Source organism: Podarcis gaigeae (assembly GCF_964106915.1).
Source record: "Podarcis gaigeae genome assembly, chromosome: 3".
Classification (NCBI taxonomy): domain Eukaryota; kingdom Metazoa; phylum Chordata; class Lepidosauria; order Squamata; family Lacertidae; genus Podarcis; species Podarcis gaigeae.
The window spans coordinates 75,492,136-75,518,924 of record NC_139680.1 but is presented as its reverse complement, the minus strand read 5'-3'; the positions used below and the strand labels follow the sequence as shown (position 1 = coordinate 75,518,924).

Here is a 26,789-nt window from a genome sequence, read left to right as displayed (position 1 = left end):
TATGTTGACACCAAAACTGTTATAATGATTAATGATCTCTGAAAATATATAACGCTGTGCTTTCAGCAGGGAAATCAGTTTAATTCATGGGTACATCTTTCAGATATGTTATACATATACTAGATAAGGACACCAGCCTTTTAAATCGTTATTTATTTGAAATTTGTTCCAAAGGATTCAGGGGGAGTTGTGTTATACCATTTCATCTTAATTCTTTCAATAGACTTGTGTGGTTGAGCTGCGAAATAGTGACTGGCCCAAAATCATCCAGTGGGCTAAAAGGCAGAGCAGAAATTTGAATCTGCGTATCGAAAGGTCGGCGGTTCGAATCCCTGCGGTGGGGTGCGCTCCCGCTGGTCGGTCCCAGCGCCTGCCAACCTAGCAGTTCGAAAGCACCTCCGGGTGCAAGTAGATAAATAGGGACCGCTTACCAGCGGGAAGGTAAACGGCGTTTCCGTGTGCGGCTCTGGCTCGCCAGAGCAGCGATGTCACGCTGGCCACGTGACCCGGAAGTGTCTCCGGACAGCGCTGGCCCCTGGCCTCTTAAGTGAGATGGGCACACAACCCCAGAGTCTGTCAAGACTGGCCCGTACGGGCAGGGGTACCTTTACCTTTACCTTTATCCTGCTTAATGCTGCCCATTGTGCTGCACTTTCTACTCTCCTCCTTACCCTTGTAGTCCTTTCATATGCCCCCAAACTCTGCTCTGGGACATTCCTCAACCCTCAAGCAGATTTTGGGGACACCCAGGGAGGGAGAAGAAGAATGGGAAGTCACATCATGCAAGTGAAAGTCCGGTCACATGATGAAGTCTGGTCAAGGAAATTGCTGATGTTATCTCAGCGCCTCTGTCTATTATCTGTGAGAATTCTTGGAGAACAGAGGAGGTTCCTGCAGACTAGAAGTGGGCAGATGTTGTCCCAATCTTCAAAAGGGGGGTGGGGAGAAGACCCAGGTAACTACCAGCCAGTCAGTCAGCTTGATGTCAATACTAGGAAAGGTCCTAGAACAGATAATTAAACATTTGATCTGTGATTACTAAGACCCAGTATGGGTTTCTCAAAGACAAGTCATGCCAGACAAACCCAAAGAGTGCTCACTAATGGTTCCTCATCATCCTGGAAAAAAGTGAAAAGTGAGGTGCTGCAGGGTTCTGTCCTGGGCCCGTTGTTGTTCAACATCTTTATAAATGACTTGGATGAAGGAATTGAGGGGATGCTCATCACATTTGCAGATGACACCAAACTGGGATGGGGAGCAAATGCTACTGAAGGCAGAATCAGGATACAAGATGACCTTAACAGATTGGAGAACTGGAGCCCAGTCTAAGAAAATGAATTTCAGTAGGGACAAATGCAGGATTTTACATTTAGGCACGAAGAACCAGCTGCACAAATATAAGATGGAGGACAGTAGTACATGTAAAAAGGATCTAGGGGTCTTAGTAGACCACAAGCTGAACATGAATCAACAGTGTGATGCAGCAGCAGCAGCAGCAGAATGAATGAATGAATGAATGAATAGCTAACTAATGCTATTCTAGGCTGCATCAACAGAAGTATAGTATCCAGATGAAGGGAAGTAATAGTGCCACTCTACTTTGCTTGCTTAGGGATGCGGGTGGCGCTGTGGGTAAAACCTCAGTGCCTAGGGCTTGCCGATCGCATGGTCAGCGGTTCGAATCCCCGCGGCGGGGTGAGCTCCCGTCTTTCGGTCCCAGCTCCTGCCCACCTAGCAGTTCTAAAGCACCCCTAAGTGCAAGTAGATAAATAGGTACCGCTTTATAGCGGGAAGGTAAACAGTGTTTCCGTGTGCTGCGCTGGTGCTGGCTCACCAGAGCAGCATCGTCATGCTGGCCACGTGACCCGGAAGTGTCTCCAAACAGCTCTGGCCCCCGGCCTCTTAAGTGAGATGGGCGCACAACCCTAGAGTCGGACACGACTGGCCCGTACGGGCAGGAGTACCTTTATTCTGCTTGGTTAGACCACACCTGGAGTATAGTGTCCAGTTCTGGGCACTACAATTTAAGAAGGATGTTGACAAGCTGGAACATGCGCAGAGGAGGGCAACCAAGATGATCAGGGTTCTGGAAACCAAGCCTTATGATGAATGGTTGTGGGAATTGGGTATGTTTAGCCAAGAGAAGGCTGAGAGATGATAGCCATCTTCAGATATCTAAAGGGCCGTCTCATGGAAGATAGAACAAGCTTATTTTCTCCTGCTCCTGATGGTAGGACCCAAACCAATGGTTTCCAGATACAAGAAAGGAGATTATGACTAAACATCAGGCAGAACTCTTTGACAGTAACAGCTAGAATGGACTTCCTATGAAGGTGGTGGACTCTTCTTCATTGGAGGTTTTAAAGCAGAAGTTAGGTGTCTATCCAATATGGATTCTTTAGTTGAGATTCATGCCTTGGAGAGGGTGGGATTAGATGACCCTCAGGTTCCTTCCAATTCTACAGTTCTATGACTCTATTATGTTGAATGTCACCTCCTGCCTTTTAATAGAGGACCAGTCCAGATTAAAGTTGTACCAGAACTTTGGAGAGCCATGTCATTGTGTTTTGATTCAATAAAGTCAATTAAAAAATGGTACTACTGCCAGACATAAATAGTCACCTTTGTATAGTGATTAGTTAAACGAAACAGAAGCCATCCTGATAAGTTGTTCTATTGAAGTTTTACTTTCCTGATTTTTTTCTTTCTTTTCTTTCTTTTCCCTCTTGCAGCTGTGATATCTTTCTGATTACAATTGCGGGAATGAAGCTATTGCGGTCTTCATTTTGTAATCCCATTCACCAGTTTGTTACATTAAGCTTTACTGTCATCTTCTTCCAGTTTGACTACTATGGTAACTCCGATAACTTCTTGTTGAATTTCTTCATGATGTCCATTGTGTTTAATAAGGCAAGTGAATTGTTACTTAAAACTCTGTCACAATTTTGAGTGTTTAAGAAAAAGAAACAAAAATCCATAACTAATAACATGTGTCTAACTGTATCCTACAATAACACCTGAAAAACATAGTTAACATGTCACATTAAAGCATAGTCTAAAAGAAACAAAATGGAAGTTCCAGCTCATGCTGCTGCTGCTGCTACACCACCAGGAAACAAACCAGGCTCTGATTGGTTGGAATATCTGAACCTGTGTTCCTTGTTTGTTATTCTCCAAACAAACCACAAGTGGTAACCAAGGCTGTTTCTTGTCTTACTGATGGTTTGTTTGGAAAGAAACAAACTATGACTTGAGCCAAACCCAGAATGACCCCAAAAGTCACAAAGACGTCACAAAAAGGGACAAGGTGAGGGAGGAGGGTTTGTAGGCTTTTTCAATTGTGTTTCAAATATACAGGATTTCACTTAAACACTTGGTGCCTTGGAACATAACTCTCACATAATTTGGGAGTTGCCTGTACTAAAATCACAAGTACATATATTACAGGTTTATTGAAGAAATGCTACAGGCTAGGGGCCAATTAAACATATTTTTGAGAGGAAGTTCTTGATTATTCTTAGAGGTTTAGAACATCCCTAAAAGTTTATATGAGTTTTTTGGGGGCAAATGTTTTATATATCTATAGATCTATACCCATATATCTCAAACTATTGAGAAGTTGACCACGGTAGCAATATCTTGGGAAACAAGTGAATAAAATGGAAATAGCATGTGCGGAGTAGTCGTGCTGAAATTGTTTCATTCAGAGGCATGCTGAGACAATGAGTGAAAAGTACAATCTCATTGAGGTGGTAATTAGAGATTTGCAGTGGCTCTGTAAATGAAATACTTATAGGATTGCTGGGTTTTGAAGATTAATTATTACATTTTGCAGGTTATTATTTCATCACATGGATCTAAATCCCCAAGAATCTCTGAAATGTTGTGGGCTGGCCTTAAAAAAAAATAATTTGGGGTAATTTTATTCCTATGAAAAGTCTATCTGTCAGGTCCCTGCGCAGACGGCGTCAGGCACTGTATCTGTATCTTTCCCAAATCTCTATGGTCCATTCTGCTTCAGCAAGAAAAGGAACTGACAGCTTCAATCAATGCACTGTTCAATCACCATAATGTTGACAACTATTTTTGAAAGATAGAAAGCACATTTTTGCTGCCACACTACTTTTGGCTATGTAGAAATAACCCTGGAAGTGACAGCCAGGAACTTATTATTCTCTGAAGGTGTGATTTTTCCCATGTCTGAGCAGCAAGGCTTTTTCCTAAGTGTTGTAAGTCTGTATAATCATTTCAGTAGAAAAAACAATCCGTGTGAAGCCACGGTTGAAGAAGCATATCCATTTTTCCACTAAAGGAAATGAAATAAACCCACAGTAGACAACATCTCCAGCTTTGTTATTCCAGGTTAGATGACACTTACTTCATCTGTCCTCAGTAACGTGCTTTGCAATGGTGACGGGGGTCACAGGTGGCAAGGCAAGGGGTATCCCTTCCTCCTCATCTGTGACTGCCCCCCATGCCCCAAATTGTCCCACTGCTGTAATTAGGCTTGAAATAAAGCTTTGTAGCCAATGGAATGAAGCCTAATTACAGTGTATGGGGCATTTACTGTGTGAGCAGGTCACAGCTGGGGAGGGGAGAGCCCCCCAACCCCCATTGCAATTAGGCTTAAATAGCCTTCTATTGACTACAAAATAAAGCTGCTTTCAAGCTTAATTTGAGCAAGAGAAGGCAATGGGCACCTGTGGGTCCCAAGGAAGGACCTCTGCAGACTTCTGAACACCTGCAAGCGACCAATGTATGTAATTAATGCAGTCCAGTGAGGATGCAAATCAACCTCACTGCTAACAGGGCATTGCATTCCACTGCCACTTTCCTCCCCCTATTAGCTCCTTGTAGCTGCTTTTGGATGTGCTGCCGCATACTGGAACATCCAGTTCAGTAAATTGGTTGGGAGCCCTGCCCCCAGAACCAAAATTAAAATGGTGCATAAAGGTATTGGGAGGGCTGTGCATGGATGATGCATTTTGGCTGTGATCCAGGATTAGAAATAGCCATACGATATGTAGGGAACTGAGACTGATTGAAATAGTGGAGGATAATTGCCCTTTAGTTATTTACTGGGAGGCTCTGCTTTCTTTTGGACCACATCAGTGGTTTCAGGTCACCAGCGCGTGGGTTGGTTTCGCACAGTGCGAACCTGAGAGTTTTTTGAGAAAGTTCAACAGTTGACTGAGACAGAAGCCAAGAAGGGGCAAGAGGCACTGGGAAGGGAGTTGAACTCAAAGAGGTCTGGGCAGCCCAAGTTCTCCGTGCACAATGCCCAGGCCTGCACCCCAGGAAAGTTACTTCAGTGTTGCTAGCACAGCAGTTTGACTTCATCCCAGATTTTTCACCCCATTTTCCCTTGAGACGGATGAATGCCAACAGCAGATTCCCCGCGCCCACTGTTTCTTCGCTGGAAATACTCTTCATGCCACTACTTTGCATGATTGCAATGGTTGTTTATTAGAGACCGGTGAACTTTAAGTTTGCCATGGGAAATTGCTGGTGTTCACATCCCCCTACAGACAGATAACAAAAGTGGAACCAAGTTGTCCAAAAGAATTAAGCCCTACAACTCACACTTCACAAACTGCAATAATCTATCTTGCCTGGTGAGTGGTGTCTCTTGAATACACATAGAGAGTCTGATAAGTTCCACTTGGATTATTTCATCATACAACAACCCAGTGTTGTAAAGATATGTTCAGTGATAGGACAGAAATCCGCTGGCCTTTTTATTCTGATAAGCAACATAATCACCTGAAATCCAAAACATTTGTTGAAAAGGTCTTTGATATCTCAGTCTAAAATGTTTTATATGTTTAGTTGAACCCTTGTCCTTTGGCAATATGTGTGCTTGGCTCCGATTAAGGTCAAAACCTGTCAAAATTTCTTATGAAAAACGTTACAAAATGAATCTGTCAACTTAATCTGCTCAGCACAAGACCACCTGCTGGGCTTCTCCTTGAGGTTGTAATGAAACTTCCTCATCTGCAAGAAAAATGGACTGTTCTTCATTTATGGAAACTCTTTGATACAACTGAGCCTTTTATGAATGGTATGGGGAGGAAGGCCATTTTTAAAAATTGTCCCCTTTTTCCTGCAGTTCCTTGCAACACCTCCCATACTATTCTGGAAGTTCCTCCAGGCCTCTGGAGGCTGGATCAAATGGGGGCGGGACATAGGGGGCTGAGAAGAGGAGGGAAAATGGGTGGAAATCACTTTTCCCCTTTCCTTCATGGAAGTCTCCAGAGGATTAAAGAGCTCTCCGTGAATGGAAGGTTACTGCTGGATATAACTATTTACTGATAGCAGAATTGAAACAAATTAAGGGGAAGAGTTATAAAGCTTTTAAGTTCAGAGACAAGATTCACTTGAATGACATTCTGTATAGAAAAATAGGTGAAAGCATAAACAGAAGCTAAGATGTACACAAGTCATAAATGACTTTCAGTGTTAATGGGAAGTTAGATTTGTAGAAAAGAAATTGCACTTCAATGAGGAAATCTTTATCATCGGCAACATGTAAGTCCCCCAGCTCTGCCAATTTTCTCCAAAGATGCAGAAAGATTGCTCAAAACATTCATGAGCAATGCACATTAAGGGAGATAAACACAAATTAGTCTGCAAATGGGCAAAATATTATCTCTAATTGGATGCACATAAAAGAAAAGTATTATAATTCCAATTCAACAGTGGAAGCAGTAAGATGTTTCAAAATAGGTAACCGACAGTTATGTGGTTATAACAGGGCTATGAATCTGGGGGTCTCAAATGCGGCATTAAAGCACCCCAAGCTCTGTGATTACAAAGCTCAAATACTGCAGCAGATAACAAGTTTTGCAAATTGGGCAGATTCACATAATGCTTCTGAATTTTCATGATTCACACACTTTGCATAGTTGCAGTTTGCTCAAAGAGCCTAGCTGACTTGGTGATTTTGTGTGCTCTGCTCCGAATGTAGAGTTTTGTGAAAAAGCAAGGGATGGGGATAGAAAGGGATAGAACGGGATTGTGCACAAAATTTACTTTCAATGTTTGGTGACTTTTTCATTGGTTAGTCTGGATGGACAGGCACAGTGAAGTAGTCGTCAGTATTCAGCCAGACTTCCAGATTTATCAGACCATTTTGAAAAAGGAAAAAAAAAACCTAATAAAAAATAAGTCAAGGCAGCGTGCAACTGTGGGAGTGGGATGTATGGGATGTATGGTAGAACTGCACCTTCATTTACTCTGAGTGAAGGGTCACATTCCTTTTTGGGGGGGTGTCTTTGCAAACTAGGGGACCCGGGTGGCACTGTGGGTTAAACCACAGAGCCTAGGGCTTGCCGATCAGAAGGTTGGCGGTTTGAATCCCCATGACGGGGTGAGCTCCTGTTGTTCGGTCCCTGCTCCTGCCAACCTAGCAGTTCGAAAGCACATCAAAGTGCAAGTAGATAAATAGGTACCGCTCCGGCGGGAAGGTAAACGACGTTTCCGTGCGCTGCTCTGGTTCGCCAGAAGTGGCTTAGTCATGCTGGCCACATGACCTGGAAGCTGTACGCTGGCTCCCTCGGCCAATAAAGTGAGATGAGCGCTGCAACCCCAGAGTTGGTCACAACTGGACCTAATGGTCAGGGGTCCCTTTACCTTTTGCAAACCAGAGGAGGTCAGGGACACCATACACACGGCAGCCACTCATACACCACAACCTAGTCTATTGACTACAATATAATGGGGTTTTTTTTATCTGAACTTTGGAGAGGGGGCCATGTGGGTGCCAGGGAAGGCCTCTGTAGGCACATATGTGCCCACAAGTGCTATGTTGGAGACCCTTGGCCTTGGCAGTCAAAGCAGAAGCCACCATAACTGAAAGTAATCTTCAAAAATGGCTGCGTGAATCACCCCACTGAAAAAGACAATCGACTGGATGTGTTTCTCCCTTTGCCTCTGAAAGATGTACTTCATCTGGAACCATGCCCTGATGTCATAACTCACAGCATTATAATGTCTGGTAATGGAGCAAGTTGCCCTGCATGTTACAGAGGGGCAGAGGAAAAGATGCAACCTGGAGCTGCTCCCTTGGGCAGTAGCTCCTTTACCTGTTGTGACCTCACCTTCCTCCCTAAAAGCATGGAACACAAAGAAGTCTCTCAAACATTTAGCCATTCTATTTATATATCTTCGTTTTATTTTAGGAAAATTCTCTTCTTCTTCTTCTTCTTCTTCTTCTTCCCCTTCCCCTTCCCCTTCCCCTTCCCCTTCCCCTTCTCCTTCCCACATTTGTGATGGGGAACAACATCTTGGCTAGAAAGCTCATTTTTCTACAGAGAAAAATCTGGTGGATTGATCTGGTAGATGTGTTCTGTGTGCCATATGGCTATCCTGACACTCACGTCCCCAATGCCTGAAAGATCGCCTACAGACCCTCTTGAGTGCTGAGATCAGCAGAGGGGGCTCTCTTGGTAGTTCCTCCACCCTCAGGGGCTTGGAGGGCAGGTGGCAGCCCTGGGGAAGGCATTCTCTGTGGTGGCCCCAAAGATGTGAAACTCCCAGCAGAGGTGCACTAGGCACCTTCACTATATAGCTTATGGATAATGCTGAAGATGTCCCACTTTACATTGGCTTTTGACATCAGAGATGTATGTTTTCAGGACCCAACTTTTTATGATTGCAAGTTGTTTTAAATTGTTTTTAATATTGTGTTTAATGCTGTAACCAGTTCTCAGACCTTGGGGTGAAGGGCAGGTAATTAATAATAATATTGATTGATTGATTGATTGATTGAGTAAGTAAATATTGTGTTAAAATAAAAATTCCACTTCACTTTCTATATGAACTGAATACCAACAATCCAAGAGGTAGTATAATTGTAATATAGGTACGTGGAGATTGCGTGTTGTATAGGATATATATGGTAAAATGCTTTCTTTCTTTCTTTTTAAAAAAAGTGCTTTTCACATATGCTGTCATAACTTTTCTGACTCTTTTGCTTTCAGCTGTGGGACCTCCTGCAAAAGTTGCAGTTCATTCTGACCTATATTGCTCCTTGGCAGATTGCTTGGGGCTCTTCGTTCCATGTATTTGCTCAGCTCTTTGCAATACCTCATATCCTTTTTAGTGTACCTGCTATTTTGTTCTGCATTCAGAGGGTTAAGGAAAGCAGGGCAATTTATATTAAGAAAAGTATATTTTTTATGTTAAAGTTTTGGAAAAAAAGGTATGGATATTCCCCCAGGGAGAAAATGCAATATTAAAAAAGATCCTTTGAACAATACTTTGAAAAGTGGGATATAAATTATTAAACGGATAAAAATAAGAAAAAGCAATGAGTTGAGAAATGTATTTCATTATTGCTTGTGACATTATTACTTCTTCGGTGAGGTGTGTAACTTAAAGTCTGCTTTGCTTCAGAAGCCACTCTAGTATGTAGGTAAGAATGGCTAAAATGTATTGTTGGCTCTCGGACAGATAAGGAAATTGGACAGTGACTCTTAGACTTTCCCAGACTCTCTGGGAATCTCTGCTAATTTCATCACTCTGATACTACACTTTCAGAAATGGAAGCCCTACTGGTGGCACTGCCTCTATGTCATTAATTGGGAATAGAGAAAGTGACTGAACTACAGAGATCAGATTAGCAATAATTGTTGTTGTTATTATGATGAATGTTACATTTTTGTGGTGAAGTCGTGAAAGTCTGTTCACTGGATTATTGCTGGGGTCCTGCTGGGCTTAAAGATGTAGGCCAGGCATAGGCAAACTCAGCCCTCCAGATGTTTTGGGACTACAACTCCCATCATCCTTAGCTAACAGGGCCAGTGGTCAGGGATGATGGGAACTGTACTCTCAAAACATCTGGAGGGCCAAGTTTGCCTATGCCTGGTGTAGGCCTTCTTTTTCCCAAGGTCATCCATTTGCTTATTGGCATGAGACCTCTTACGTTTTTTCTCCCTGTTTATTATAGAGGAATATATGCATGGATTGAGTGCCTCCATTGCCTTTGGGTGTGCATAGCTATTTTTGTAATGCTTTTGATTTTGAAGTAGTCTTTAGGACGCTTCCTCAACCCCTCTTCTTTGGTTTCTCTACCTTTCTTGCTCCTTGCACGTACTCCACAGTGATGACTTTCTGTCCTTCCAAGCCAGTATGAATCACGAGTCCACAATATTATGGCAACTGAACTTTGTTGACACTTCCTTCATCCCCATATCCTCTCCATTGAGTTTGAGAGGCTCTGAGGGCAACTCATCTCACATAATCACTAATAGGCACAGACATCATTATATAGCATCCTCTCAATAAATTTAAGGAGTTGCAGATATATACTTGATAAGTATTTACTAAAACGGCAGATAACATCAAACGTTTGATTAATTAGGCCTTAGGAGAAAAGCTGAAATGTGATTATTACTTCAATTACCAACAAAGCATGTCTCTCCCATATCAGTCTCTGCAGGCACTGCATGTAACCTTCCAACAGTTTGGCTTCACCCCCAAAAGCACACTGCTGAGACAGACGGATAAAAAAAAAAAGAAATCATTAGCATATTAGTTATTTATGACAGTAGAAGTTGCTCATATATGACAGATTAAGAAGAAATGTTAGACACATTTCAATACAAGACCCTGAATTAATTCAAGTGACAAATAGCCCAACCTATTATTCATTTATTTTTTATTTATTGCATTTATATTCCATCTTTTAATACAAAGATTTCAAGGTTCTTCCTCTCCTCATTTAATTCCCACAACTGTTTGAGGTAGGTTAGGCTGAGAGGTTAGGCACAAGGGAGCTTCATGGCCAAGTGAGAATTTGAACCCGGGTCTCTCAGGACCTCGCCAACACTGCACCACACTGACTCTGTAGCCAAAGTAAAAAGAAAAAAGAAAAACACTTCAAAGTACTGTTGATTTCAGTGAGGCAGTTATGCATATATTTAGAGCTCTATCATTGAACTCAGTCAGACCTAAAAGGGCTTAGCTTCAGCTAAAACGTTCTTCCAATTGGCATTCGAAGCCCAGGGACACTGAAAGTTTGGATAAATGTCAGTAATCTTGTCCATAGCATAACATTCACTGGGGACAAATGATAGACACACAACTAAGTCAGGTAAGTTTGAATGATGGTGACTCTCATCTTTTCCGTGAGACTTCCTTGCTTCTGCCTCTTTGTGGAGAAAGTTAGTAAGATAAATAGGTCAGAAAGTGCCCGAAGGACAGCATAAAAGGCAGCGACTTCATCTGTGTTACCTTAACTTGAAATTTTCAGATTCGGCAATGCTCTTCTTTCAGACTCTGGCCACTGCAATCTTTTCTACTCCGCTGAGTCCATTTCTCGGGAGTGTCATTTTTCTCACATCATACGCCAGACCAGTGAAGTTCTGGGAAAGGAATTACAAGTAAGGCAAAGTGTTATACATCTGTTTACTTTATTGTTAAATGTTTTTGGAGCTTTCGAAAGCTTTCTTTCTATGCCTAACAGTTCCCACAGCTTTTCTGTGGACCTTGAAGACTGCTCTGCTTATTTTGCTACTGTTCCCGGGTATGTTGCACCAGTGGCTGTTTGGTAGAATGTTAGTCATTTTGGAAAATAAATGTATTTAAACAATCATCAGAGTGGAGTTGTCACAACCCATTTACTGGGCATAGAGGGCAAAAAAAACCCCCAAAAAACTAAGGGAGTAAATCATAACTGCCTCAAATGTCAACAGCTATTGATTCAGCAGCCGCAGTTAGAAACTAAATCATTTCGGCCTTTGGGCAGCAGAAGTCAAAGTGGATTAATACAATTTATGTTAGCCAGTTAATGTTCTGTCAGACAAGTGGTGCTGGGTGGGCAACAAAGCTCTCACCTTTAAGGCTGAGTCTGTTAGAGCCAAACTACACATTACATGCAGTCATGTGTAAGGAAACCTTGACAGTTTACTTCTTTGCTGAAAAGCAATGTCAGCATCAGGGGGGTGGGACAGGGAGTGATTTTCCAGTCATTTTCTCACTTTTTTGGGGGAGCAGGTTGCAGCAGCTCTCTTAATCCCCACTGCTGTTCTCCCCAGCCCCAGGATTCCAAGTACATATTTGCAACACCTTTCTGAAGCCCAGCCAGGGTGGTAGGGAGCCATAGAACTGAAGTCAGATAGGCAGGGTACAAATAACAAAATTATTATTAAGCAGCAAGGAGGGAATGGAAATAGGATGGCACCCAGGGCTGGATTTAGGTTTGATGAGGCCCTAAGCTACTAAAGGTAATAGGGCCCTTTATATGTCCAGCTGTCCTTTGTCAACAACAATTTGTCACTGTTTTTTGTCTTGAATATATGCTATATGGTAATTTTTCGACCTAATAGGTATCTAAAGCCATTTGCACATAACAAAATATGCATTTTATCAAAGTAATTGTTGAAAAGTCCATGCAGAATGTAGGTACCCTATATATAGAAATGAGCAAACCAGTGATATTTTAGGGAGCAGATTAGCAGGTGGGGCCTATAGGAGCCTACACAACACAAAACACTGTTGATGTATGTAGGTTTTATTTTATTTGTTTTTTATCTTATATTGTGGAAATGTATATCCAGGTTTTTTTCCCCTTTAATTTTTTTGGGGGCCCCAAGAGAGTAGTTTTTCTTTTTCTAATAAGAAAAACAGCTTCAGAATTTTGTTACACACACTTTTGGGCAGCATGCAACTTGCAACCACTCTGCTGTGTATATTCCAAGGGCATTTTACATGCCACAAAGCCATCAACATAAACTCAGTTCTATGCCCCTAATATGTGCTGGTAGCCTTTCTAATGGTATTACAGCTGGAACGCATAGTAGAATAGTTGTGGCCCACTTGCTAAGCATGCCATGTCACTATAGGTACACTGGCAAACGCCACTGTGTGCCTTCAGAAAAATCCTAGCAATAGGATCAAAGTGGCAATAAACAGAAGCGCTTTTTTTTCTTGCTTTTCATCCTTCCTTCCTTCCTTCCTTCCTTCCTTCCTTCCTCATGAAAGGTATACGATAAAAATGCTTGCTACACATATGCATGCCATATGGAAACATCTTGTGTGAAATCATAGAATCATAGGGTTGGAAGAGACCACAAGGGCCATCGAGTCCAACCCCCTGCCAAGCAGGAAACACCACCAGAGCACTCCTGACATATGGTTGTCAAGCCTCTGCTTAAAGACCTCCAAAGAAGGAGACTCCACCACACGCCTTGGCAGCAAATTCCACTGTCAAACAGCTCTTACTGTCAGGAAGTTCTTCCTAATGTTTAGGTGGAATCTTCTTTCTTGTAGTTTGGATCCATTGCTCCGTGTCCGCTTCTCTGGAGCAGCAGAAAACAACCTTTCTCCCTCCTCTATGTGACATCCTTTTATATATTTGAACATGGCTATCATATCACCCCTTGCGCAAGAGGAGGGCTGTTGTTTTCTGCAAACTCCCATTTTAAGCAGGGTTGCAGGGTTTAGTTGATTGACTGGCCAGATTTATTAATTTTGAATAAACCTTTTATGTTATTTTTAATTTACGTACCTATATAATCCCCAATGGTGGGTGCCATCTAAGGAGAGGCATTTGTACGGGTCTTTCATACTCTGACATATTCACGCATCACCTTAATCCAAAGAGAATTCTTTCATTTTCAGAATCCACGTGCAGATTTATGCAAGTTCAATAAATTAATTAATCCATCAAAACTTATTCAATTAATTAAGATATATTTAATTGGATGGCAGCCCTCATGTCAAGGGATTTATTTAAGAGGCATTCCTGATGGCTTGCATTCTGTGCCTGCAATGATTTCAGTTGATCACATGTACACGCACGTGTGGACATAATGTCAATCACAGCCTACAAGAACAAGTCATTCATTTTGAATTGCTTCCTGCTCCAGCGTAAAGAATCATTGCCTCACATATTCATTCCTGGCAGCTTGAGACAGAAAGAAAGAATCAAGATTCTAGTTACATAACCAGGATAAGTCAGGTCAGATCTCCAGAGCCTCCTCTCTCCTCCTCTCTTCCCAGTGAGCTGCAAGCGCTGTGATATTCCCAAACTCTGAAGATACCAGGAGGGTCTGTTTTTCTCCACCTCCTATTCCTCAAATGTCCACCTAATAAGAACAATAACAAGTGTTTGGTTTTTGTGGTTTTAGGGAACAGAAGCAATTTTACGTGTGTGGCTATGAATGGGTAGGGGAAAGGCTAAAGTGAGTTGTACAAGTTGTGTATTTACTTGAGACAATTCTTGATTTTTTCAGGAAAGAGTTTCAGAATCTATTGTTCAGTGCCAATAATTTTTAACACAACAGGGAGCAACTGTTCAAGCCTAGAGAGTGAGATGGCATCTTAGGCAAGGGTTAAGTTCTGGGCAGAGTGCATGCATGCAAAATCGTGTAAAGGCCAGAACCTCAGACTCCCTGGGATTGCCGCCCTCCAGTCCAGCTAGGGCCCTAGAAAACTGCCTCTCTCTTCCCCTTTGGTAACTCTTAAAGCTCACTGCAGGGCACTGCTTCTCTCCCACCTTCCAAATACAGATCAGGAGGTCTCCACTCCACTCGGATATTCCTTGAGAGCCTTTCTCCCTGGTTCCCCACTTGAGAGGTCTGTCCCCCAGAGGCTGCAGTCAAAAGCATAAAACTGCATCTGTGTTAAGCAAGATGCATGTAAGATGTGATCGCACTGTATACAAAGAACAGATGCATCCTCTGAGTACCAACTTTTTCATCGCCACAACAGCACCACTCACATACAAGTGGGAAGGATCAACATGATTGTCGAAATCCAAAGCTTTGCAGAGATGTAACAAATATTTAGGGGAAAAACTTAAGGGGGCAACCCCCCTCCAAAAAAAACCAACCCAATGAGGACTGAGATGGAAGAGCCTCCATGCTTGCTTTACGGTAAAAATAAAAGCAAAGAGAGATGTGGTGAGCGACCCCTCATATCAAATCCACTTTAAGCCTGAAGGAAGAATCAGTTCCCAGTCTGATACTCCACAGAGTATCTAGCAATAAATGTGATACTTTGCCATGCTAGGTTGGTGAATTATGGACTTTAAAACATTATCTATAACCTTTCCAGGATTAATGATAATCTTTATTCAGCAACATCATAGAATGATAAAGTAGGGAAGATAGTGATCTCATCTATCTGCTTTCTTCAAAACACAGAATCAATCTCTGTCCTCCCAATTCATGCAGATAGAGCAGGCATAGGCAAACTCCGGCCCTCCAGATGTTTTGGGACTACAATTCCTATCATCCCTAGCTAACAGGACCAGTGGTCAGGGATGATGGGAATTGTAGTCCCAAACATCTGGAGGGTCGGAGTTTGCCTATGCCTGAGATAGAGCATAGTGTGCCAGATCAGATGAAGAAGACTGGAATCTTCCATCTCAGAAAATACCTGAAAAGAAATGGTTTCTGATGATTCCAAAAAGTGAGCCAAGCCAAGCCACACTTTGCAAGCAAATGCAACATTTTAGGAGTGGACATAGAACCACAAATCTGCCATCTTAGACCACCCAGTTATGGGTGTCCAAGCACCCATAACTGTCACTGAATTTGCTTGGAGATAGAATCACTTGTTTTCCTTGCAGAACACCTGCATTTTAAATTTAGGCTTATTTTCTAAATGTTGCAGTCCTTGCAAAATGAACCAACAGCAAATACATTGTACCCAAGAAATACACCCAATGTTGGTCCGTTGTTGGTGATGAAATCATCCCCGAGTGGGAAAATGTTGTGATCTGTCATTAATTTCTCAGCACAGTCCCTTGACTGATCTAACTGGATTCTTACTTTCTTCCTTCTCGTGCATTTAACATGAGCCCCACTCCCCTGCCCTCAGTTTGTTCTTGGCTTCTATTTTCATCTAGCTATTCCTCTTGTTTCCTTAATTTATTTTTATCCACATGCTGTTAAAGAATTTTCTCTTTTACATCTGCTTTGATGTCAGCTTTTTATATTTCCTATTAAATTGTTCTTTGTTATTTAATCATTTCCAGACTTGTTTAGCCACTTTTCTTTGCCACAATATGCTGCTCTACAGCATATGTAAAAATGGCCACGATCCAGCTTGCTGTGTGAGGGACAGGATATGGAGGCCATATATGTGAAGCAGCCATATTCTGCAAGCTACTAGAAAAGAGATGTGTGGCGATGAGTGAGGCTTGTCTGTTCCTCCTCTTTTCTGTCACTTTTAGTTCCTGCTCAGCACTGTCAATCACAAGCTCAGCCAAAGCCCTTTGCTTCTTTCCATGTGGCACAGAAGAACACAGTGCCCATTCTTCGAATAGACTCTTGCTCTAGGAATAAGTGTCCTGAGATGGGTACCTAGATCAGTAGATGACCCCATGTAGCAAATGTAATGCTCATGGTGCAAGACACAATTTAATTTCAACCACTGGACCCTGCTGAATGAACTGGTGTAGATGATCCATGAGTGAGGGGTGTGGGGTTTTTTTGTGGGAGCAGGAGATGGAGACAAAGCTGTTTGTCCTACATAGAAAGCTAAAGGGAATTACATTTCTATCCTGTTGGAGACTGTGCAAGTGAATGAGCCTTTAATGTCTGGGCAGATGTTGGGTCATTTATCAGCATTGCTGAAGTATAGATGGGGGCAGAGTTGGCAAATTAATTTGTTGCAGGGTCTGATTCTTCTGTTCCCATTCTCTCTCATAGGTTTGTTTGTTTGCTGTTGTCATTGCTAGTATTTACCTGTTTTATTTACGGGTCAGCGTGTAAATAAGTCCATGCCTCATGTCCAAAACTTGTAAGGAATGACATATCATTGTCCAGGATAGGCTTTAGATCCTTGATGATATGTTGGAGTGGAGTTGAAGGAGACAGCCAGTAGTGTGGTCCCATGGTAGATTATTCGTAGGTTCCAGCCTGACCTTATTGAGCTGTTTTGTCACTTTATTGGGTGAGTACTATAGTTTAATAAAGACACGGGTGGCGCTGTGGTCTAAACCACAGAGCCTCTTGGGCTTGCCAATCAGAAGGTCGGCGGTTCTAATCCCCGTGACGGGGTGAGCTCCTGTTGCTCTGTCCCTGCTCCTGCCAACCTAGCAGTTCAAAAGCACGTCAGGTAGGTAAATGGCATTTCTGTGTGCTGCTCTGGTTTTGCCAGAAGCAGCCTGTCTGTGGACAAACGCTGGCTCCCTTGGCCTATAGAACGAGATGAGCACCGCAACCCCAGAGTCGTCCGCGACTGGACCTAAAGGTTAGGGGTACCTTTACCTTTACCTATAGTTTAATAAAAGCCCAATGTCAGTCTTCAGTCCAATGAGCTGGAACAAATGTATTGTATTGGGGGGCTTTCACAGGCAACACTGTTATAGGATTGTGCTTAATCCAGTAAGTGCTGTAAGTGTTGTAACTAGGCAGTGTTTTCCTCAGGAATTGAAACTTGGGAGCAGAGGAGATGTTGGCTTTTCAAGGCAGTGAGACCCTCCACCCTTACTGAACATGGACTCAGGGAATGGGGCACCATAGTAAGAAATGTTTCACAGTCATGGCCGTTTTGCTAGATTTCACATACTTCTGTCTTCTTCCCATTGATGGCTACATCTTGGCTCAGATTCCTGTTTCAGTTCTCTGGGAATGAAGAACATTCTCCTGCATGTACCCCCCATTTGCAGGATTACATCTGGGAACTATTTATAAATATCTATGTTCCTAGTGCTTTCTTTAAGATGAACATATTGCTTCCTCACAGTTCCTCAGACGTTGCTTTGGGACATGATCATCACTTGCTATCACTTCGACACTGGCAAAATTACATGTCAAATTCAATTTTGGTTCAACATTTTCAAGAAAAACCTAAATGTCACTGTTTTCAGCTATAAAAGACTGCATCTAACTAGTTAAACTTGGGTAGGGGAAAGCTGAGCAGAAAATTTTGGGGGAGGGGAGGGGAAAGCAAACTTGTTACTGAGAGATAGTATCTTTAGCAGGACAGTGTGACAAGGGTAACATATAGACTAGGGCTGAGTCCTGGGGATTACCGTATTTTTCGCTCCATAAGGTGCACCTGACCATAAGGCGCACCTAGTTTTTAGAGGGGGGATTCAAGGGGGAAAAAATTATTTAAAGGGAGCTCTGAGCAGAGCCTGTATGCATCCCAGGCTCTGCTCAGCGCTCCCTTTCAGAAGCCGCGTGGAGTTTGTGTGTGGCTCTTGGGGGTTTTTCCCCGAGGAGGGAGAAGGATAGCCCAACACTGATGGCCTGCCCGTCTCCCTCCTCGGGGAAAAGCCCCCAAGAGCCACACACACACTCTGCATGGCTCTTTAAAGGGAGCACGGCTCCTGGGGGCTTTTGTGGGAGGTGGGGGAAGTGAGAGAGTCTCGCTCTGTCACTTCCCCCTCCTCCTGCAAGAGCCACGCGCTCGGCTATCCCTGGCTTTTGCGGGAGGTGGGGGAAGGGGCAGAGCCGCGTGGAGGCTTTGCACCACTAAGGCGGAGGCTTTGCACCACTAAGGCAAAAGCGAAAACAGCTAGAGGGAGTGCTACGCAGCGCTCTCTCTAGCTGTTCTGGCTTCATCCCGCTGCCCTGCAGAGGCTTCGCGGGCTACCCCAGAGCTGCTCAGGAGCTTGTCGGGGCTGGCGGGGGAAGCCTGGGTTCCCCAGCCCCAACAAGCTCTGGGAGTATTCCCCACCTCCCGCAAAAGCCCGCAGGTGCCGCGCACCCTTTAAGAAGCGCGCGGCTCCTGCGGGCTTTTCTACGAGGAGGGAGAAGGGACTGACACGACCAGTCAGTCCCTCCTCCCTCCTGGGGAAAAGCCCGCAAGAGTCGCGTGGAGCTTTTGTGCGGCTCTTGGGGGCTTTTCCCGCCTGCCTCCCCCCTGCATTAGCTCCATAAGATGCACACACATTTCCTCTTACTTTTTAGGAGGTAAAAAGTGTGTCTTATGGAGTGAAAAATACAGTACTTCATATGCAGAGTAATTATCTTTTCACACACATTCATGTTTTCTGCCTGTATTGCCAGAGTGAAGCGGGAAGCTGCCACACAGAGGTAGCTCTCACACCACCTATATATGAATTGGCCTTATATGAAGAGACTTTCATTATGAGCAATGGGAAGCTCTATGGCTGTTCCCCATTTACCTAGCACAGAGTGTTCAATTGGCTGTTGGTACCATGGAAGATCAAGCCAACTTAAACAGGTTTGGGCTGCTGATCTTCACTGTGATACTGTGAGTTTTCCCTGCTATAAGCACTGCCATCATATTTTATTTACAAAGCTCCTTAGATGACTAAGTACCACACTATAAAAAAATTAAAATATAAATCCATGCCCACAGGCTCACATTCTAAAACCAACTGATAAAATAGGTAAAGTAAGGGAGTGACTGCGGAAAAGAGGCAAGAGAAAGAAGGTGTCTTCTGTAAACATACATCACACATAGAAAGGAAACAAAGTCTCATTGTGGTACCTACTGAATTGTTCCATCTGTCTTGCCTCTTAGTAAGTGGCCACTATATAAACCAAACTCTGAACACTTCTTTGTTCCCTTAAAAAACAGCATCAGCCTTGAATCCAAGAGTCCCACGTTAGCATGTGTTCCTTCCCCAGTATGGAGGCTGCTCTTTCCCCCTTATTTTTACAGCTGCTCAAATTATTACATCCTATAGGTAGGAGGAGTGAAAAGGAAATGGCAGTAAATCTCATTTAGTGTGTGGATACTTGAAAGCTTCGGCTGTATGTTCAAAACCTGACCTTGCCCCGGCTTGCAAAGAAACCCCGAACAGAACAGTAGCACTAGAACTATGCCTTTTATTGTTTTGTCTCTTCTAAAAGTAACAGATTCAGCAGTGCAATAAGGTGATTTCTTTCTTTCTTACGGGTTTGCTGAACCCCACGGAACAGTAGGCTGCTGCCCAAGCTCTGCATCGTGAGTGTGATGCCTCTCAGCTGTGGAGCAGCCACCAGGAATCTAGCACTCTTCCTTTTCAAGCCTCTTTCTTGCTTCTCTCCTTCCTTCCTGTTTCTAGTCTGTCCTTTCAAAAAGCATCTGTCAGTTTCTATTTTGGGGAATGGCACAGCTTGTGTTTGCTCTGGGGGTCTCCAGTGAATTGCTGCATAGTGTAACTAAATCAGTTAAGTGTCTCTAAAGAGGTTAGGATAGAGCTGCCAGTTTTCCGTGTGTCGCAGTCCCAGCTTTCTCGCTATATTGAGGAGAAAACTGTAACAGGCCTCCAGCTGTTCAGGCATGCCCCAAACATTCTCCCAGTAATTATGATCTCGAAAGCAGACACTCAGAATGGTGCACTCTTAGGCAAAAGTGGACGTGAAGCCTTTTACTTCTCCTTTTTCCACAAAGTTGACATTTGTTTTGTTCCGTTTTCCTGCTTTCCTCCCTGTGTTAGCAAAGTGGAGCAAAATTGCTGTGGCCAAGGTGGATCGCTCCTTGGGGCCAATTCAGAGTACCTCTTTCCTGGATTGCCTTTCGGCTCTGTCTTCCTGAATTGCATGGATACATAGTACATTGGCCAGATGCACACATTCAACATAGGAAGCTGCCTTAAACTGAGTCAGGCCAATGGACCATTTTGCTCAGCATTGTCTACTCTATCTGGCAGCAGTGGCTGTCCAGGGTTTCTGGCAGGGGAACTTCCCAGCCTTACCTGGTGATTCCAGGGATCACACCTGGGCCTTCCAAGCCCCCATGCTTGGCTCTTGTATGCTCAGCACTGAAACCACATGGGAAGCCAGGTATCTGTACTGTCTGCACCATCTAGCCATGGAAATATGAAAACCTTTGTCATGCTTCTTCGTGGTTAACATCTTACCATGTGATGGCCAAAAGAAGTGTCATGCTACTACCACAATGACTCAGAAATCCAGGAAAGTAGAGGGCAATGGCAATCCTCACTGAGCAGCTACAACAGGGAAACCTTTTTTCAGTCCAAGGGTCTGAAAGGGTACGCCAGGGCTACATGCAAGCGGTGGGCAAGGCAAGAGGCAAAAATTGGCACAGCAATGGATACAACTCTTACCTTTGTACAGTAGGCATGCAAGTCGGATGTTTCTACAGACATTGAGCCCACACAATTAGATGTCACCTAGGTACTATAATTTAAACATGAAGCTTTAATATATGAGACGTATAGCTTCTGACAGGCCAAATGGCATGGCTCCATACTGATAATGCCACCCCTGTTGTGTGAACCAAAGGTACTGCATTTGAAGGCCTGGGCATCTGGTTCTTGCCTGGGCCCCTTGTGAGGCACTGCTTCTCTCCCTGCTACACTCCGGCCTCTGCAGGTCACGTGAGTCATCCCAGCCATCGAGAAGAAGTGCTAGTGAGCAACTTCTAGCTGCTGGTGGGCACCTTCAGGGTCCCTGGAGTCTCTTCCTAGGGTTATCTTTAAAACTGGACTGGGACTGGACACTGAAATAGAGGGCTGCCCTCTGCAAAGTGAGGCATGCGGCTGCCCTTTTCCTCCCCAGATAACCACAACTGTCTCCCATATTCTGTTGACTTAAATATCTGAGTTTTGATCTGAAAAAGGACTAGATTTTTCTTTCTTCTCATCTATTTGGAATGGCCTAAATGAGCCTTGGGGAACAAGAATTACATTTTGGCTAGTGAAATAAAAACGGGATGCACGGTATCGCCACAAGAAAACAAACATACTGATAAAATGATGTGATTACATACATGCTGAACCTTTTCCGATCGGCCTTCACAGGCATTTAAAGAGGAAGAGGAAGCAGTGAAGTCATTTTAACAATTTAGCAGAGTCTTTCAGAATTAGTTAGCTCCCTGCTGAAGAGACTCTCACAATTTTCACATGCTCCTCTGGGCAAGCTCCAGAGGACCTGCACTCGGTTTGTGTGGAATAAGGCCACTCAGGAAGAAATTCAATTACTGAGCTAATTATCACCCTGGCTGAGTGGTAAGAACAAAATTTAAAGTAAGAAGCCACTGGAGAAAAGCTCCCATTGCCCAGTAGTCTCAAAAGTTCATTTTTAAAAGAGATCCTAGCTGACAGCTGAAAGCCCAAGGGTGAATGTGCAGCTGAGTCTGGGATACAGGATATTAGAATTTTAATACTGTACAGATTCTTGGAGCTTTTATCAAGTTGCAGCAATTCAGCTGCCATAATTGTGTGGAGATTTTAAAGTCCAAAATAGACTTTGCGGATGTCCCTTGGCTAAATTACTTCTGATTTCCACAACTTTAGGAGTGAAATAGTTTCTCTGTACTTTGGTTTTCCAACAGCTGTGTCATTTTAAACAGTTTTGAGAAGGCTGAGGTTGTGGTGCTTAGTTAAAGAGGTAGATAAGAGCAACATTCTAGGGTTATCTCATGTGTTATTCTAAAACTTTATAAAGCAGTTGCGTGAAACTTTTTGGGCCAACACAGATGAATCTGTCAGGAGGAAAAACATGCTGTTTCTAATGGGTTTATGGTGGTATCTTTTTTGTTTCAGGAAAGCTACCCTATATATATTGGATTTCCATTGATGTGTGAAGCAAGACTCTCAAATCTTTATAGACAGAAACTTCTAGTTGGCCATACCAGCATTTTAACCATCTCCTCTCTATATATAAGTGTAAAAGTTTATGAAGTAGTACAGATCTCTAGATAATCCAGTATCGTTTATTTGGCAGCACATTCAAAATGCCCATATCTTTTTTCCTTCATGAATTGATGTGTCTTTATACAGAGGGTGTTTTAAAATATTATTTGTTTGGAGCAGTTAGATATTTATTGTTTGAATGTGGAAAGCTGGGAATACATTTATTTCAGACTAACCCACATTAAGTTATGAGGAATATGTTGAAGATGCAGGTGTCAACAGCATAATTGTGGTCAGTATGAGATATAGTGTTTTAGATGGTTCATTGCATAAAATGGCTGACTTTCTGGAACTGCCATCTGAAAGAACAAAGAATTTAGTCAGCACAGAAAGCACAACCAGCGCTGTTGGTTGATGTTAGACGAATTTGGGTTGTGTGCAAATGAAACACTGCACAATAATATTTTGTGTGGACAAATGAAGCCAGATCAGGAATCAATCACTTGTACAGAATAGAAATAGAAGACAGGGATAATCTGTAGGTATCTGTTTATTTCCAGCACAAAACGAGTGGACCATTCCAACACAAGACTGGCACTTCAGATTGAAAAGGGTGCAGGTAGGGGACAGAATTTATTTTGCTCAAATTTATAATGACTGATTATTCAAAATACTGGATGTAATTGGGTTGGATCCAGGGAGACAACAGTAAATGAAATTCTGGCAGTGGTGCAAACTGTTGTGGAAGAGCTGTCAGAAGACTTTGCACAACATGGACTGGGCACAAGCATCTTGAAATAATTGTGCAAAACCTTGTGCACTAAGAGAAACATTCAGTCCTGTTTTGTCACATTAGAAACTTGTTCCAAGTTGGAAAAAAGCCTTTCTTCCTCTGAAGGAGACTGTCCGCTTGCAGAAGGGAACCTCTGGATCCAACCCATTCTGTTTGTAGTTCAAAGCATAATAATATTCTAATGGAAAGGGTTATTTCAGATTTTGAAATATTCGTGCTTTAAATAAGATTTTTGATGAATTTGTTTTCATTAATTTATTGATTGATTTATTGATTTATTTGTTATTATTTTTAAAAGGGGTTATCAAGCTGCAAATAATCCTATTCAAAGAAAATATTTTGGATGAGTATGTATAGTATCACGGCCATCTATCAATTTTGCTGGTGCAGGGAAATCCTATACTGATATCTCTGTGCATCACCCCCTCACACCAAAATCCAGCTTGTGCCTAATCTTGATGCCTAAGAGTACATCCTTATGAAGCTACAGGTGCTCAGTGAAGTGCAGTAACTCTAGAGCAGGGTCTTTAGCTGTTATTGGACTACAACTCCCATCATCCCTAGCTAGTAGGACCAGTGGTCAGAGATGATGGGAATTGTAGTCCAAAAACAGCTGGAGACCCACATTTGGGAAATCCTGCTCTAGAGCAACCAGCAGCTAGACAGGAACATTTCAAGCTTTGGCTTGAACAGGGGGGCAAATACAAAAATGGTAAGTCTCCAAGAAGAGGTGTTTTTGATGGATGAAACTTGCTGAACCCAGTGAAGAAGCTGTAAGGCGGGACCTGACATCTTTCCGCAGGGCCTGCAAGACAGAGCTGTTCCACCAGGCCTTTTTTTTTAAAAAAAATGATATTTATTAAAGTTTCCAGAATAAAAAAGGAAAGATAGAAAAAATAAAAGAATAAAGTTTACACTTAGTTTCGTTGACATCTTTCCCGGACTCCACCCCCCTCCCCCTCTCGTATTCCCATTCCATAAAATTAATTCCACAAAATTCTTACCCCAAATTTTAAAACCTTATTATAATTATAAATAATCCATTTATTCAAAATTAATTTATCTTATTTAACCATTTCTCCTTATGATTTTTATGCTTCCCTAAGCTCGACCCCAATTCCCTTCCACGAATTCCCCTATTTTCATAGAACCAGAAGAAATAAGAAAAAAGAAAAGAAAGAAAAAATATGTAATTTTACAGCCTTTGGATTCCAAATCTCCCTCCCCCTTTTCCCGGTTCCAATCCCCAAAGTTCATCCATCTGTCTACTGCCAAACTGGAGAACCCACGTCCATGTCTCAGTTCTACTTTGCCATCTTTTGATAGCTTTTTATTTCAGAAAGTCCGATCTCGGAGAAACTCTCAGAAAAGATCATTCTTCTTCCATCCAGACCTCTATGTTTAAGAGTATAACTCAAATTCTGTTTCTTGATCCTTTTAAAGTCTGGATGTCCCAAATGTTCCAACTTCGAGTTTAGTCCAGCTCTTATTCCTCAGTTTTCTTTTCCTGTTCTGCTGCAAAAACCTTCTAATTCAGAAACTTCTTGTTCTCCACAGAGGCTTTATTTATTCAGGAACATAAACTTACGTCAAGTCCCTTCCTTTCTTCAATAGATAAATCCATTGTCTCCTTTAGTGTAGAAACCTCTGTAGACAAAATAATGCTTCGTTTTTGCAGCTTTCCCAAGAGATAACAAATCCTGCTCAATTTCATAGTATTTTTCCACTTGCTGCAACTGTTGCAGTGTCCCAACCTCCCTCTAGAGGGAATATGGTAACTTAATTTCTTTCCAGATCAGACACAAAAGTCAAATAACCTGTTGCCTTTATTTCCAATAATTTATGTCCAAATTGTAACAAATCTAACCAGCAAAGCCATCGTAACAAAGTTCTCTTTTATTTTCCTGCTTTGACAGCTGTCAAAGTTTCTGTGTCTCTTCACCAGTCTCTCATAACGGATCGCTCCCGGTTCCCGGGGGGGGGGGGTTGCATTTTAGTTCTCACAAACCAATCTTCTCCTCCAGCACAATTATTGTAATTTCCCTTCGTGAAATTAAATTTTTCCAAAAAAAACCAAGTTCATCTCTCGATCTTAGTTGTCAAATCCTTGCGTTAAAACATCTACAACGGGGGGGGGGGCGGACTTCCTTTTTGCACCTCCCCCGCTCGCTCCAAATTCATAAATCAAATTTTCCCTTTTAAGTCTGATAAATTTACTCACGGGTTGTTCTTTTTAATCCAAATCCAAAATTTTCCAAAGAAGAAGTCGTTGCTCTCCGCCGAATGGCATGCGGCTTCGCTGGGCAGGGGAAGCAGTGGACTCATAGCACCACACACACACACACACACCCCGTCGCCCGCTCCGCGCAGCCTGACCCCCTCCTCTGGCAACTTGCACAGGATTTTGCTTGATGGTTGCCATTAATTTGATTTTAATTAATTTTATAATGAATGTTTTTAGAATGTTGAACTATTTTGACTGTTGTTAGCTGCCCTGGGTGGCGCTGTGGGTTAAAGCCTCAGCGCCTAGGACTTGCCGATCGAAAGGTCGGCGGTTCGAATCCCTGCGGCGGGGTGCGCTCCCGCTGCTCGGTCCCAGCGCCTGCCAACCTAGCAGTTCGAAAGCACCCCTGGGTGCAAGTAGATAAATAGGGACCGCTTACCAGCGGGAAGGTAAACGGCGTTTCCGTGTGCGGCTCTGGCTCGCCAGAGCACCGATGTCACGCTGGCCACGTGACCCGGAAGTGTCTCCGGACAGCGCTGGCCCCTGGCCTCTTGAGTGAGATGGGCGCACAACCCCAGAGTCTGTCAAGACTGGCCCGTACGGGCAGGGGTACCTTTACCTTTACCTTTTAGCTGCCCTGAGCCCAGCTTCGGCTGGGGAGGGCGGGATATAAATAAAATTTATTATTATTATTATTATAACAACCCCCTCATCTGCATGGCTATTAAAGACACAGGAGCCTTGTTGTCTTATGCTTCAGGTTATTATGGGCTGAATGAGAATCTGGCACAGAAGATCCCTTCATCACTGCTGTTCCATCCCGCCCCCCAGGAGTCTAATTTCAAGTGTGCCAATACAAAGGGAGGTGTTTTAAGAATCAGCACAGTTTTTGTGTGTGCCTTTTGCAGATTTTGTGTATGATTCCTGTAGTCAGTTGTGGCTTTAGAATCCTTCCCTTTCCCTTTTCCCCTTCCCTTTTCCCCTTCCCTTTTCCCTTTTCCCTTTTCCCTTTTTCTTTTTCTTTTTCTTTCCCTTTCCCTTTCCCTTTCCCTTTCCCTTTCCCTTTCCCTTTCCCTTCCCCTTCCCCTTCCCCTTTTCCTTTTCCTTTTCCTTTTCCTTTCCTTTTCCTTTTCCTTTTCCTTTCCTTTTCCTTTTCCTTTCCTTTCCTTTCCTTTCCTTTCCTTTCCTTTCCTTTTCTTTTATTTTCTGTGGCCATGTCAGCCCAGCAGCCCTATAATCAGCCTTCAGTGGGGATGTGC

The 26,789-nt window shown here is 43.0% G+C and overlaps 1 protein-coding gene across 1 annotated transcript in view; it reads left to right on the top strand.

Annotated features, from left to right (window-relative positions):
* Positions 1-26,789, top strand: part of PCNX2 (pecanex 2) — a 133,395-nt gene that overhangs the window by 69,684 nt on the left and 36,922 nt on the right. Inside the window, exons 22-25 of the mRNA XM_083731981.1 lie at positions 2,733-2,910; positions 8,982-9,092; positions 11,257-11,384; positions 23,074-23,132. Of these exons, the coding sequence (XP_083588107.1) occupies positions 2,733-2,910; positions 8,982-9,092; positions 11,257-11,384; positions 23,074-23,132 (476 nt within the window). The remainder of the gene's footprint in view (positions 1-2,732; positions 2,911-8,981; positions 9,093-11,256; positions 11,385-23,073; positions 23,133-26,789) is intronic.